General features: G+C 41.0%; 1 protein-coding gene across 2 annotated transcripts in view; it reads left to right on the forward strand.

Annotated features, from left to right (window-relative positions):
• The first annotated feature begins 271 nt into the window (after nucleotides 1-271).
• Nucleotides 272-15,802, forward strand: part of tcf7l1b (transcription factor 7 like 1b) — a 41,363-nt gene continuing 25,832 nt past the window's right edge. The window contains exons 1-3 of one of the 2 annotated variants that reach the window (XM_079468287.1): nucleotides 272-1,011; nucleotides 1,088-1,160; nucleotides 1,243-1,370. In XM_079468287.1, coding sequence (XP_079324413.1) covers nucleotides 826-1,011; nucleotides 1,088-1,160; nucleotides 1,243-1,370 — 387 coding nt within the window. In that variant the 5' untranslated portion in view covers nucleotides 272-825. The remainder of the gene's footprint in view (nucleotides 1,012-1,087; nucleotides 1,161-1,242; nucleotides 1,371-15,802) is intronic. The other variant, XM_079468288.1, reaches the window with a different exon arrangement.

Raw genomic sequence — 15,802 nt, forward strand, 5'->3', positions numbered from 1 at the left:
ATGCAAATGTCACTAACTGGTTACAGTTTATAAACTATTTAAACATGTAAATAGTCCAGAACCTACAGGACAATGTTATGGGTGCCACTTCAGAACATCACCTCCTGAAATGCCTTGTAAATATAAAAAACGCAATCCAAGATTTTCGAGAATCAAGCCCTGAACAAACTGTTCCTTTAAACATTTCTGAGTGTGTGTGTGTGTGTGTTTGTGTGTGCTGAATGGAGTGTCGTTTTTCAGCTCTTAACTCCTCCTCTGCATTTTGCTCCTCCAGCACACACACACACACGCGAGCGCGCTCCGCTGCTTGCGCATTCCCCATCAGCAGCTAAACGTGGAGGGAAACGGCGCCTCTTCGCGTCCAAACGAACCCGTTTCGATCGTTCGCGATTTAGTTTACGAAACATGACGCTTTCAACAAGCAGGCTGAAAGACGTACGCGGCTGATCCGGGAGGAATTGTGTTTCGTTCGAGTAAAACACCCTTACGGAGTACGGAGACGACGCGACCGCAACTTTCTCCGCGCAATCAGTGCGCGTGAAAGGAAAACTCGCGCAACTTGTGCGTCCCGCCGGTCTGAGGGGGTTTGAACGTAGACGCGGATTCAAAACTACGCGCGAAGAAACGGCGCTTCGCGTCCGGAGCCGAGTTCGCAAAGTTTGTGCCTCTGTAAAGTAATCATGGACAAATTGGATTTAATTTCACCCGCCGAGGATTATCTGTGAAGCCGCAAGGAGACTTCGTGTTTACGTCGCGCGTGTGAGCATTCTGTTGCAGTTCGGCCGGTAACGCGCACTGTCTTTACGCTGCGGAACAATCGCAACCATGCCACAGCTGAACGGAGGCGGAGGAGACGAGTTGGGGGCGAACGACGAAATGATCTCGTTCAAAGACGAGGGCGAGCAAGAAGAGAAGATCTCCGAAGACGTGTCGGCCGAACGAGACCTGGACGACGTGAAGTCGTCTTTAGTCAACGAGTCGGAGAACAACAGCAGTTCGTCGGATTCGGAGGTAAGTCGAACGCAACCGCACGCTGTCATGACCCGTGGATGTGGTCGGAAAATAACTTTTCTGTTTCTCGCGTCAGCAAACCGAAAGGCGCAGTCAACCGAGAGCCGATCACGAAAGTTACGAGAGAGCCCGAGAGTATTTCACCGAAGGTAAGAGCTCGCTCGTGCTCAATGAACTTACGCTGACGCGCGCATCCCTAATGTTTTCTCTGTCTTATCTTCCGCTGTCAAGCTTTGAGAAGACAGCAAGATGGAGGATTGTTTAAGAGCCCCCATTATCCAGGATACCCGTTCATAATGATCCCAGACCTTGGCAACCCTTACTTGACCAACGGCGCCTTGTCTCCCAGCGCGAGAACGGTGAGTGCCATTACAACACTGTCTGAACACGATAACTACATGTCGTCTTGAAACGCATCTGTATATTTGTGTTTAGCCTGGAAGTGGTAAAGCTTTGTGGTTTCTCGGTTGATAAGCATCACGATTCCATACGAACTGTAGTAACAAAGGATGTTGAACTTTTTGGTACAGTAGAGTTAGAATTTTGTTTCCACCCCCTTTAAAATCTGTGGTTATCACTTTGCGTGGTATTGCTTTAAGTCACTTTGAATACGACTTTAAATGCCGACTAGTGAATTCAATAGGATTAAAGTTCTCTCCTCATACACGTAACATTGTGGATGCACGTTAAAGTGACAGTCCATCCAAAAATGGAAATTCTGCGTTTCTTACCTGTATAAATGACTTTGTTTTGATGAACACGGAGAATAATATTTGCAAGAATGTTATCAAGTTTCAGCTCTGTGACGACATTGACTGCCATTGTAGGAAAAATTCGAAGTGCCTCATTTGTCTAAATTCTTGAAAATATCTCACTTTGTGTTAGACAGAACATAGAAATATACTATCATGTATGGTAGTGGACGATGTCACAGAATGGAAAATCGCAAAAATTCTTACAAATATCTTTCTTTGTGTTGAACAGAACAATGAAATGTACATAGGTTTGAAACAACCTGAAGGTAAGTAAAGGATGACAGAATTCTCATTTTTGAGTGAACTGTCTCTTTAAACTGTGTTGCTTTTGACTTTACTGATCCAGTGTGTCCAGTTTATTTGTCCTTGTAACATTGAAAGACTTTGAAAGGCTGTTTTGTATCAAACACTCAAGTGGATTGCCATGGCTTGCTGTTTGAACTAAAATTGGTTGTAATGGTGTGCTTTAGCTTTTTGACAGATTCGTGTTTATTTAAATCGAGAGAGTCAATTTACCGTTTACCGGATCAGATTTGCTAAACATTTTTGTGGCATTTCGCCTCCCTCAATTTTCCAGTTTGAGCCTCTTAGGCCAAATATACCCAGAAGATGTTTCCTCCTGTTTGTCCGTGAACCGTTCGGCTTATTGAGCTAATGCACAGTGAATCTTATCCGGAGCCGTACGCCACTTCACTGTAGTTACGCATTTTCTGCCGCTTGTTTAGCTCGCTTTAAATAAGTTTAGTCCGACCAAAAGAACGACTCCGTCAAACTGAAATTCTGTCTGGGTGTTCGTTCGCTCTTTTCGTCGGAGGGCTGCAGAGTTTGCCGTTCTCTCCCATTAGATGTGTTGTTAGTTTTGTGTTCGTGTCTGGGAAAGGTTGACTGCCCTTTTAGCCTCAGCATTGGCTCTTTTCAGCGCAGTTTACAAAGAACCCAGCGGGCATTCATGTATGGCTTTGCTGCGGTGTTATGCGTCAGCGCTCTGAAAAAAAGAGAGAATGAAAGTTTGGGTGTCTGTAAAAAAACAGAGCAACTCTCCCGATTCAGGCTTTCTTGAACTAAACTATGAGCTAGCTACCCAAATTTACAAGCCATTGTTTTTCCGATGCACAAATCTTTCTTCTCACCCTGAATTGCAATGCGATTTGATTGGACTCGGCCAAGCATTTGAGTGAAAAGTTATGATCCCCACATACACGCTCGCACAAGTTTTTCTTGGCCTCTCGGTTTCTTTTCACTTCTCCCTCCTTCCCAATCCCGTCCATTCAGTTCCTGAGGCGTTAGTCTTGCATTGTCATTCTGAGTGAATGCTGATGGCTTCATTGGGATCTCCATAGGCCCTCATTAGCGTAATGGCTGCTCCTTGCAGGCTAGATGCATAGTCGTAGCGCTCAGATTCTCTTTTGTTCCTCAGCCTATACAGTTTTGTTGTGGGGAGAGCCAATTGGCTTAAATGATCTCGAAGCAACATGGTTCCCTAGTTCATCCCACCCTCAGCGCCTCAGGCTGTACATGTGATTATTTGAGTTTTAAACTTTTGCAAGTTGTTTTTTATGATTCGTGTGGAGTGAGTATTTGCAGAACTAATCTATTGCGATCTGAACGTCGTATTTACCCGATCTACTCAAACTTTGGTGTAAAAAGCCAATGTCAGGCACATATTACGGCACCAACCCCTGCCCTCTGTTATCATTAACCTAATGCGCATTAAAGAGCCAAAGGCTAATACATGTTTACTAGCGAATATTCAGATGATGTCATTCAGGATAAGGCTTACTTTCTCTTATTTAGATTAGCTGATCGGGGTAGATAAAGATTTTTGTTCCCACAGAAAATGACCCAATAACCAAATCCATCCATTTGTGAGACAAATACCCACGCTGGACTCATCTTTCCATCATCCTGTTTTGAAAAAGAGGCAGCGTCCACATGCAACTCTTTTATTATTCCTCACAGTATTCCAATCGCAGAAGTTCGTAACCTCCTGAACCCGAGTGGATTGGAGCTCATATTTTAGTCCAAAGTTTCAGGATACAGATAATCCCAGAGTAAGATCTCACAGATGCTTTTGTCCTGAAGTCTATCAGATTTAGTCAAGTGTGTGCGTGGTCGGGAGGGGGTCACCGAGGCAGATGAGCTTAGCCTGTCATTCGGCACCTCTAGACTGAGCTGCGAGTCAGACAATGAGAGGTTGGCATACTTCAGATATTTACACACTAATCTTAAGCTCGCGCTCAGACAGCCTCAGTCACAGCTGTCAAAATCACATATATGGAACTTTCCAAACAAAGCTGAGGAGCCCCTCAGAATCTGAATTATCTTCAGTCTTGCCTCCAGCCTTTAAACGAATGCGCAAATGTGGAGTTTGTTTGCCATGAAACGAGTAGGTCTGTTCTGTTTTCCCATTTTTTGTTCAGAATTGATGGAACAATTTGACACTGCGTTCGGTTTCAATTTGGCAATTCACTAGGCTATGTATAGCATCTTACAGTAGAACAAATGTTTTGATGCGGGGAAGGTGGACAACCTGTGGTGTCGTTATAAAGAACATGCGTTCTGAGGATTGACGTTATTAAAGGGCTATTAATTTTTAATATTGAGTCAGTTTTTTTACAATATTTGTTCTTTTGAATATATTTTCCGGAAATAAATTTGGCCAGTGGAAAGATGATGTGTTTCCTATAGGGCACATTCGATTTTTGTAGTGTACAAAATTCGTCAATGTGCTTCTGGGTTTGCTAGGTATGGCCTTACTACATTTCACGTTTACATCTTTACATTTATTTTCTACACCGACTTGTGTTAAAGTGCACAAAGCACATTACAGGTAGCTGAGAAGATGCAACGTTTCCAATGGGAAGCCTGAAGCTATCGCAAAACATGTTGTTTCTAAACTAATATGTAGGTATGTTGTGAGCAACATCGATGATATCCCGGAGGTGGAGTTCGCCTTAAAATTCTGGCGTTTCGTGCAATGTTTATTGTTTTTATTTGTGTTGACGTTGGCTGAGGGAAAGCAGGTGAAACCGATTCTAATTCCCTGCAATTTCTTAGCATGGAACTGCAACATCGCACGCGTGGTCCCGCACTTGCTTTCTTCTGAGCTTGATCAGATTGTTATTGTTGGGGATATATCCCTATAGGTTTTATATTTTGCTTTAGGGCTTTATTGGGTTCAAAGCTGTTTCAGGTACGTGTTTGCGTAAGTGTAGGAATTCAGCTAACTAACCTTGAATGTGATTGGGAGCTTGTGAGAAAGCCTTTCAGCACAAACCGGTGAATTGTACAGAGGAATGTGACGGTCATACTCATCATCTGACATTCGACTAGTAGGGGTGTTGGTTTTTTATTTTGGTGACCGTTTTTGTTAATGTCAACTTGCTGTGTGTTATCTGTTTCAGAATATAATTTATCATCTTTAAACCCAGCCGCTACCACCAATACACAGTCAGACAGGTGTTTTTGACGGTTGCGGTACGTCTTGCATTGTTTTTGGGAAAATAGCCTGATAACAAATGCATCACTTTAGTTATCAGTTCTGACTTCAGTAAAGTTACATTGGCTAAAGCCATTGACGATGTCAGATTTCCATTCAGTTAGCAGTGAAGGCTTCCATTCTGATAACTTAAGTAAGAGACTTTCTGTTCGAAAACTTTAAAGAAAAAGAGCTGCGAAGAGGACAGATATGAGAGGAAGATGAAGGAAAAAAGAGGCAAGAAGCGACGGAAGCAAAATGTGGGGAAGTGCAGGAGTGCACGTTTCTCTCATGATTGATTTAAAGTCTGCTCAAAGCTGAAATTCCTCTGATCCAGTGGGACTGTTTTTCAGGACTGTTTGTGTCGGCCAGTCATCTCTTCGGCTCTTCTCGGTGGTTGTCACAGAGATAAATGCTTGCGGCTGGTCTGAAGAATCATCTGTTCTGAGAGACCGTTGTTGGAAGTTTAAGAAGGATGGAGAGAGAAACGAGGAAGAAGTTACTATACTCCTACTACTACTAAAGTAAATAGGGTCTAAAATGAAAGATGAAGTGTTTTATCAACTATTCAACTTTTTTAAAACAGCGGTTGCTAAAAGTGACTACCTTCTTTGGCTTTTTACTTCTGGCGATTTGTATTTAGGCATCAACAGCAAATATTGTGTTCATCTGTAAAGATTATCTTGATAGACAGACGCGTAAATAAATATCATGAACATTTGTTAGTCACAGATCTTATTTTTTGCGAACTTGCAAAAGTCTATGGGAAAATGCATAGGCTTTCGGGAACAAAGCGGGCTGCTTGCTTCTGGGTTAACCTATAAAAGTAAGTCATCTCTGAGCCAATCCATTGGTATATGTGATAAGTGTTTGTCACTTACATCAGCAACATTCAGATTGTTCTTATTACAATCTTGTTTAATTTGGTGGTTTAAGTTACCAGCCAAGACCATTTAGTTGCCTGTTGTAAAGCTTTAAAAAAGAAAAGTTTGGGAGTTGTGGGTTAGCGGTTAGCGTGTCCTGGCAGCCAACTTATTCGATTCTAGCTCGACACATTTCCAGTTCAAGTTCTGCTCTCATTTCCCCAGTGTTTCCTGTCTTCGCTGCTACATGTATAACAAATGGCAAAAAAGGCCAAAAATAAAGTTGTGCGTCAGTACGGACCGTTAAAGATAATCTCGTAACAGTCACATCATTTCCTGTTTTACAGGATGTTTCCATTACAGTAATACCTATTTCCATTTTGATGACGGGTTTTGACATGTTGGATATTAATGAGTTGAGAACATATGGATTCAATCCTAAATGTTAGTCAGTGACCCCTGGCGGTTCCTAGCATTGTACTTATGTTGCACATTTACATGCTGAAAAGATTTTCTGGTCAAGTCTCAGCTCTCCTGGAAAAGCCATCGAAACTCTCAGGCATAATCTGTTTTCAGGCTCCTTTTATTCAATTTTGGAGACGGTACCTCCCAAGGCCGCGAAACCTTTCAGCAGGAGCTTGTGTTGTTTTAATGTAGTCGGTCGGATTTGAATGTACAGAACAGACATTGCGAACGGAGTCACTCGGCAAACCTCGAATCTCCTGCTTTTGTATCACGGCGCCCACGTCGGCAAACAAACACACCTCAGTGGAAGCTCATTTTAAACTGTTTAGTCTTGTCTCCTCGAGAAGAATAGCGGCGGGTATATTCGCACCCGCAAACACACACGTTTGTGATGCCTGAGCATGTCATGGTAGTTCAGGCCACATGTCTTTTAACAGAACTCTGCATGGGCAATTTTCCACATTCATGTGTTCTCACTTTGCCTGCAGGTCTCAAGATCTTCGAGACTGTTGAGTCAATAGTGCTATTGTACTTGGTTTTTTAAGAGCATGAGTAAATTGTCTGTGTGTATTCAGGAAGACGGGCTGTACCTGTTTGGCTCTTAAGCCTCTCGTCTCCTGCTGCTACATTGATGAGTAGAACTAAGTTCAACAGAGTGAACATTGTGCCTACACCCTAAAAGTGTGTTTGCCCGCCGTAGAACGGAAAAGAGAGAGAGACACAGATACGTTGCAGGCAATCTAAAGGGTGGTTGCCAAATGTTCACTCTGTTGATGCTGTTATCACAACTGTGTAAACAGTCTTGACTGATTTCTACATAGATCTTTAAGAAACGATTTTGCATTTAATAACAAGCGCATCTCTTTCAGTTAAGACGTGACGTACGACTAAAGGTTCATGCATTGAAAGGATGTTTTTCGGTTCCCAGCTAACTTAGGTATTTAAAATGTTTACGTTTATTCATGCTGTTATTTATTGAATTTAATTACATTTCTGGACAGCTCGGAGGCTAAAGAGCATATTTTTTACTTAACGCAAATGTAAGAGATATAAATACTAGAGGTTTACGGAAAAGGCTTGGAATATCTTGACGACCTCTTGCATTCAAAGTCGCTTTGTGTTCGGGAAGTAATTACACCGAAGGTTCTTGTCAAACGTGAACGGCATAAAGCCAGCAACCACTCAACTCGTGTCCTAGAAAAAACACATACACGTTTGCATCGAGCATAAGGATGTGCGGACGTGTTTGCACTCAATACGCTTTGAATTGTGTGAAACGCTGCCAGCCTTGGCCTTCGCCCCTCCTTCGTTTCTCTGAGGAGAGCAGGAGTTGGCATCGACCCCCCCCCTCCCTCTGCCACCCATCGCTTGCCCGTCATCCCTCCCTCTATTCCATCCCTGCCATTACATATTCTGTTTATAGCCTTCTCTGGCTTTTCAAGAGCAGGGTCCTTCAGGAGAGATTCTACCCCCTGTGAGGCCTGGCAAACCATCCAACCCTTCACACACTCCCGACTCCCTACGTTCTGTGACATCAATGAAAAGGCCTTTGAAGCTGCTCGGGATGAGCGTGTATAGAAATGTATTTTTTCATCAATTTATTAATCTGAGGCAGGCGGTTTGGTGCGGGCCAGGTTTAGACAGAAGCTCAGCGCTTTGAGATGCCCACTTTAATTCCGCGCTGGGATGTTTTTGACAAGACGCAGAGCTGTTTACCCCGATCTTTAAAGACTTTTTTCCAACTCTCATTGGAATGTTTTTATGGTGCTAATTCCCAGTTATGCACACACGAGTGACTGCTGTAGAGAGTTTTTTTCCTGGTCTGAAACCAGCTGTTCGTAAACAAGTTCGTAAACAGGTTATTACCAAATCTCAAGGTAGTTTCTTGTATTTGCGAATGGGTACTTAATGTAGTTATCTCTATTTTGTTTTCCAGCCGTCTGTAAACATGTTTATGTTTCCATAGTTGTCTATGTCATACAAAGTTCTAACTAGCCAAGGGTATCTAATACTTCGTTACCTACTTAGTATCTAGTAAAAGTATTTGATTTCTATTTGACTATTTTCGAATGTTAAATCTAACAATTGACTTGTCTGTGGTAGCTTTGCTCGATTTAGGGGGACCGCCCAAAACCAACATTAGCTCAACAAATACTCTCACTGACTACTGTGATCTAACATTATATATGGGTGCCAAAAACAGGAAAACCGCAAAAAAATATGGCGACTTTAGTGAAGCCCTCATTACTGTGGGAGTTGATTTGTTAGTTTAGTTTCTATATTTGTTAGCCGGTGGTGTGGTGGCTGTTTCAAACAGCTTAGCTCTCGTGATCGTGTTCTTATGGTTTCAGCTGTCCTGCATTCACAAATGGAATATTCCAGATGTGTTTCTGTATAATGGCCTTTAAAGACTTTCTTATAGTAGAAAATCATTTATAATTTTTTTGCATTGAGTGTCTCTAGACTCTTGTGGGGGTAGACGGCATATTTAATTTGATTATGGAGACAGGGCTCCAGACTGCGACTAAAACGGTTGCATATGCGACCAAAAATATGAATTTGCTTAAGATTATATAGATTATATCTGTTTACAAATGTAAACACATTTTAAACTATTCTGCGGAATTCTGCAGATTTTCCCCAAATTTTAGGGCAGAATTTCTAAATTAAATTGTATTTTTCTTAAACATGGAAAATAAACTTAAATTCTTATGAATTTACATACAGAATATTTTCAGTTTGAAATATTGTGATGAAACCATATTGCGTATTATATCATTAGGTGAATGTATCGTTACATCCCTTGTATTTATTTCTCATTAAATATGGCGTCTCTTGGTTTATTAGCTCAATTGTACATAACTCAGTTGGGTAAATGTTTGAATGTGAGAACTCAACCCGAGCACTAGCAGTATATAATGTGGAAAACACTTGTGAAAACAATGCGCTGAACTTTTTGTTGGTCTGGCAAAACATCACAGCTGCTCACTGGTCAAAAATAAAGAGATGGCCATGATGAAATCTAGTCCTGTTTGTGTGTGTCTGCATTTTAGTCAGTTCACACTTGTTGTATGTCAAACTAATACGGACTTGTCACATGTCTAAGTTTACAAGTATGTGTGTCTGCACTTATCATATGTACCATTAATACCTACTGCCCCTCTAGGCTTAGTAAGGCCAGCCTGGTGCCCCTACCCCCCCAGCCGGTGGGCCAAGGTTAACCCCCGGTGGGTTGGCGGGTTGTGGGGGTCATCCATCTCTCTCCAGGGTGATAAGGGCTCTTAGGCTGATTGATAGCAGGGCTCCGCACACCCTCCACCCCCTCGACTACAGCGGGGCCCCTTCGAATCATGTGTGGCCCCTCATGTGGAGACTAGGGTTTTATTTCACATTAAGAGCCATCGGTGCTCTTAAAACCAGAATGCTAAGTGCTAGAGTGTACGCTAATAAAATCTGATTGTGCAGAGAGAGAGAAATGGGGGTGGGGGGAACTCCCAACCAGACCTTCATCAGTCTGGTATTCCAAGCAGATGTTTTTAGTTAAAGCTTAGCAGAGAGCGAGAGAGCCGGAGAGAGGAGGTAGACCGGGGGTGACATGTTGCACAGTTGGTGGGTGGAAGGAGAGAAAAGTGATAGTGATGATAAGGAAATGAGTAAAAGGCAAAAGGGGTTGGGATAGAGAGAGAAACAGGAGTGTGCATCGAAGAAAAGTTGAACTGGTTAGTTTCGGAACGTGATGCTTCACGCTTCACATTATTAACACTGTTATATAAGTTTACCTTGTAACAGGGAAGTTTGTGATTCTTAAAGATGTAGTTTCTTGAGGGTTAGTTTAAGTAAATTCCTTCATCATTTCTTCACCCTCATGTAATTGAGTTTCACCAATGAGTTTCTTACTTCAGCAGAACTCGAAAGAAGATTTTTTTGGAAGAACGTTGGGAACCAAACTACATTGGCCCCCGTTGATTTCCATTGTGTGGACATCTCTGAAAATATATTTTGTGTTTCACAGAAGTCATATAAAAACTTCCTCGGTGGTAGTGTGGGGTAAATAATAATTCAAGATTTTGTTTGTGTCATTCGATGACCAAGCACATCTGGGTAAACGTGACCTTTTCCTACATGACCCTCAGACCCTTGCACACCGTCGCATCCAGATCTGGATCTCTGATCACTATCATATTTGTTTTAAGGCCCTGCCTCACACTGCAGGTCAGACAGAGGCCATGAAAACACCCAAGAGTTACGGGACTGATATTTTTGTGCAAAGACAGCTGAAGCACAGCAGTGCAGGCATACTAATGATAATACGACACCTCCCAACGCTTCACATGGACGAAAGAAAGAAACAATTTGGTAGGTTCTGTTGGTTTTCAGGTACCTAATGTCCCTGTGCATGAACATCCTCGAAAAAGTTTATTTTCCTGCTTCCCCTCCCTCCGCGAAACTCCAGATGTAAACGATTAGCTCTTTTACAAGGCCGCTCCAGGCAAGACGCTTCGCGGCAGCACCAATCCCAAACAGTGTTATTGCACTTTCTGTGCCACCTTCCACAGCATCAAATCGGACCAGTCACCGTTTCCATTGTGATCTTGGGGGAGTTGTTACAAAGCTGTAAAATGCTTCTCTTCAAATGTTCAAATAATGTGCAGTAGCTTGGCTTCCTGGAGAAAGAAGACTTTGACGTTTTGGTGCTATTAAAACTTTGTAAATGCAGTCCACGTTCTTGTTTAGCTTGGGCCGGGACTTGCTGTTTGTCCAAGCAATTGAAGAAAGGGGCGAGGCGGACGGCATGTTTAAAAAGTGTTTGCATGCCGTCGTTTTTTACACGTGGTTTTGGCATTGTTTTTCTTTTTCTGCTGTGAACACGGCATACAACAACATTGCAGAACTCCTGAATCAAGAGTTGCGGCACACCTCATGGTGGTTGGGTTAGAATACTTAATGTCTCATACTAAGTCAACTGAACTTGTAAGGGAGTCACAATAATCGGTTTAGCATGTGCCGGAATCCCTCTCACGTGATGTTCAGTTTCTAAAAAGGATTTAGCTTTTGAGTTTTCATAGCCCATTTCGGCTAAACGGCAGCGAGTCGGCTGTGCCGTGTTCTGCACTCAGCACTTAAGAAGGAATGCGTGTGTTACATTGGACTGTGTGTTACAGAAAGGAAAGGACGGTGTGTGTGTGTTGGCAAGTGCAGCCATGGTGGTGAATGGGCTCTTTGAGAGTTGAGACTGGCATGTGTGACAGGACAAAGAAACCAAGAGCAGCAGCTCAGAATCCTACAGCTAACACACACACACACACACACCTTACTCTCATTTAAAGATCTTTCACACACACAAACTGGAACCACACCTACATGCTCAGTCGTATACTGATTCTGTGCTATTATCAAATGAGCATGCGGTCAGAAATCAAAACTTTTAAACCAATAGTTCACCTGAAAATGAAAGTTCTCTCAATGTACCCTCATGACATCATTGATGTGTGACTTTGTTTAATTGTATGAATACATGAATCGTTTTCCACAAACGCTGAAGACATTTTGTAAACCCGCTGGAGTGATTTGGATTACTTGCATGATAAATGTATGTGCTTTTTAAGTCAACGTTTTGACCGATTTTTGTGTTCATCTCTGTTTGCCAAAAGAAAGTAAGTCATATTAATCTGGAATTGCATGAGGGTGACTAAACTATGGTATTCAGAAGAAGCGTCGTGATTTAGTGTTTTTTAGCTATAGTTATTGTATTTTAATTTATCATAGTCATGGTAAATTATTGTGTTTATGGAGGCTGCACAAACTAGAAGCACATCCTCAATGATGATATTAATGAGGAAAAGTATTTTATTCACCTTAACAAAACAAGATGCAAAAAACAATTGTCACAAACTCAACTGACAGGCAGTAATATCTCAAACTTTATGCTTTTCCTTAAAGGAATTGTTCACTTTCAACATACATTTTCTTGACAATTTACTCACCCCTATTGTCATCCAAGATGTTATGTTTTTTTTTCATTAGTCGCAAAAAGATTAAGGATTTTGATGAAAATATTCCAGGATTATTCTCCATATAGTGGACTTCAATGGACTCCAAACGGTTGAGGGTCAAAATTACAGTTTCAAGTGCTGCTGGCAGTGCGAATCGGCGTAAACACTAGTGCTTATGCATTTCTCGCTGCAGACGCGAGAGACGTGTATAAATGTTGAAACCCATCCATCTAGCGCGTGTTTATATATAGAAACGGTGGGAAAGTAGCAGGATGAAAAATCACGTTGTCTATATGAATAGCCGGGCCAGTCACTGTTGCTCACAGCACGCACATTCTTTGTGCAGTTATTAGCGTGTTCTGTACAGTAATAAAAACAGGTTGCACCACCATAAAATGCTCTCACAAAAATGCTCCCAAATATATTTTGGCACTGGTTCAATATAGGGTGCATTTGCGACTAAAATGGTCGATTTAGCAAATTCTAGCGCAGCACTCACGTGAGGATATTGTGTTCTCGCTGAATCCAAATCGCATCTTCACATCTAATGTTTTAGTTATTTCCTTGTTTTGGTTATTTGCTTCCTGGTCTTTGTTCAGATAGTTTTGTTCAGTTGTATTGTAAAAACCATATTGGACTACCGCTATTATTGACAAACTATTACAGTAAACACAGCTCTTTCAGATAAAATGAATGATTGTTTTAGAAGAATATAGCACTTGTTTATTTGTGTTTTGGTGAGAGAGAGTGTGAGAGAAACGTATGTTTAATAGTTTTTCCCTTCAGTCTCCTGCTGTGGTTTTATTCATTAGTTTGAGCTCCGTAAAAGATCCTAAACAAGTACCAGAACTCTCTCTCTCTCTACCCATCCCTCTCTTTTCCATAGTTGTTAATCTCTGACATGATTCGGATAATGTGGAGGTGTTCGCAAACAAATGTGATTAAATGTCGGAGAGACTTTGACCCAGAATTAGTCTCACCGGGTGAGAATTCACTGCTGAGGCCACAGGGTAATCGTAACACCTCATAGAGCTTCAACACGCTGCTCCGGTGCCAAGGGGTCAGTCTGTGCCTGTGTACACACACATACTCCTAAAAGCTGACTCTGCTTCTCTGGTTTAGCTGTCACTCACTACTTTATGTGCCCTTTAGGTTAACGGTGAAAGGTCAAGGGTCATAAAGCTGAGTGGGTTTGTTGAGACGTGTTTGTTTGTGTGAATTAACGCGATTTTTCAAGCCCGAGCTTCAAGATCTTCACAGTTCAAGATTGAAGATCAACACACATAAATGATTGATATTTGTCTTCCTCCAGGCCTGTTCTTCAGCACAAAGCATGATGGGTAGAAATGTACAATACATCGACTAGATCTTTCGAAAACCTTTTATTAAATCACTGCAATGTTGTTCATTCACACTTTTATAGTACTATTATAACTTTTACGTTTTCCAATAACAGGCGCTAGACATTTAGGATTATTGAAAGTTGCTTATACAGGCTCTGTATTTACATGCATATAGTGTTTGTTTGATAAGGTTTTATAACCTGTATCTTCACAAACTTCAATTTTCTGTTCTACTAACATGTGTCTTCATGTTGTTTAGTTGCTTTCAATGCAATGCTTTCACCTACATGGGGTTTTGATGTTCATGTCACAAGTTCACATGAAAGTATTTTGAGACGATTGCATTCGTGTACATAACGTCAAATTAAGGTTTAGGAGAGTTAGCCAATCTAATTTGAATATAAAAGAGCAAATGAGTTGAACTTTCATATGAAGGTGTCTGATGAACTTTGTGAACTATAAGATGTCTCGCGCTTCCTCCATTCTGTTCTTTCCGTCTTTTCTTTGGCTCGTTTTGCTTCAAGTTAGTTTAGATTGAGCGATTATTTTATGGATGAAGACTGCACAATTGAAAATTAATAAAAATCACGACGTGTCCATGGATTACTTAAAGGGATAGGTATCAAAATAGTTTACTCACCTTCGTGTTGTTCCAAATCTGTATAAATGTTATTTGTTCTGATGAACCTATTTGGAATCATGCTTCTAATCATACAGGTCTCAATACCCATTGACTACCATATTAGGAAAAATACAATGGTAGTCAAAAGAGCCCCAGAACTGTTTGCTGTCTTACATCCTTCAAAATGTCTTCTTTTGTGTTCAAAAGAAAAAGAAAATCCAACTATGGGAGTCAATGGGGGGCAAAATCTGTCTGGTTATCAGCATTCTTCCAAATATCTTTTAAGACATTCATACAGATTTGGAAAAACTCCATGGTGAGTAAATAATGACAGAAATTTCATTTTGGGGTGAACTATCCCTTTAATGTGCACTGCCAGTACAAGGCAGTCACTTATTATGTTTCAAGCATTTTTACTAAGGCTGTAAAACGATTGCTCTCATCCAGAATAAAATTTTGTCTTTACATAATATAAAATGGCTGTGTACTGTACATATTAATTTTGTATTTATAAAAACAAACACATACTGAATAAATGAATTAATATTTATATATAACTTAAATTATTTGTAAACATGAATAAATACATGTACATACATGTGTTTATAAATACAAAACATATTATATGATGTTTACAGTTCTTTTTTAAGAAATATCTATATGATGTTTATCTGTATGCATTGAAGATAAATTGAGAACCGAAAAACAAACTGGAACATCTGAATCAATACCCAGCCCTAGTTCACACCTCATTTAAACAAAACATTACGCATTCTGGCTTTTCTGGACAAAAAACGAATTCACACTTTTCTTGACGTCACCCTGTAAGCATTAGTCAGACTAAACAACCGCAAGCCATGTAAATCAGGTACGATTCATGTGCGTTCGACTTTAAGTGACGAAATGTCCTAAAATAACTTAATTTCCAATACGTTTACAAAGTGTTACGAGCTTTTACAAGACGTTCAAGACGCCAACGCGCTGACGCAAATGTGTTTAATAGCTGTTTACAGTTTATGGCGTGGATATGTCTTATCCTTGACTCCCGCTTTATTTTTGCTCCCCGTTGAAGAGAAAATAAGGCCAAAAAACATTTGTGTTCCAAACCTTCACCTCGCGACACAATGAATTTCCATGTAACCCCAGGCTTCTAACCCCATTTAAAGTCTTCGGCAGCGAATAAAAACAATGGATTTTGTTAGCTTGTTAGTTTAACTTGTGTAGCTAATTTCTCAAACGTGTCATGCACGCAGTCGGCTCCATTAGCGCCTT

The sequence above is a fragment of the Barbatula barbatula genome, assembly GCF_947034865.1.
Source record: "Barbatula barbatula genome assembly, chromosome: 11".
Classification (NCBI taxonomy): domain Eukaryota; kingdom Metazoa; phylum Chordata; class Actinopteri; order Cypriniformes; family Nemacheilidae; genus Barbatula; species Barbatula barbatula.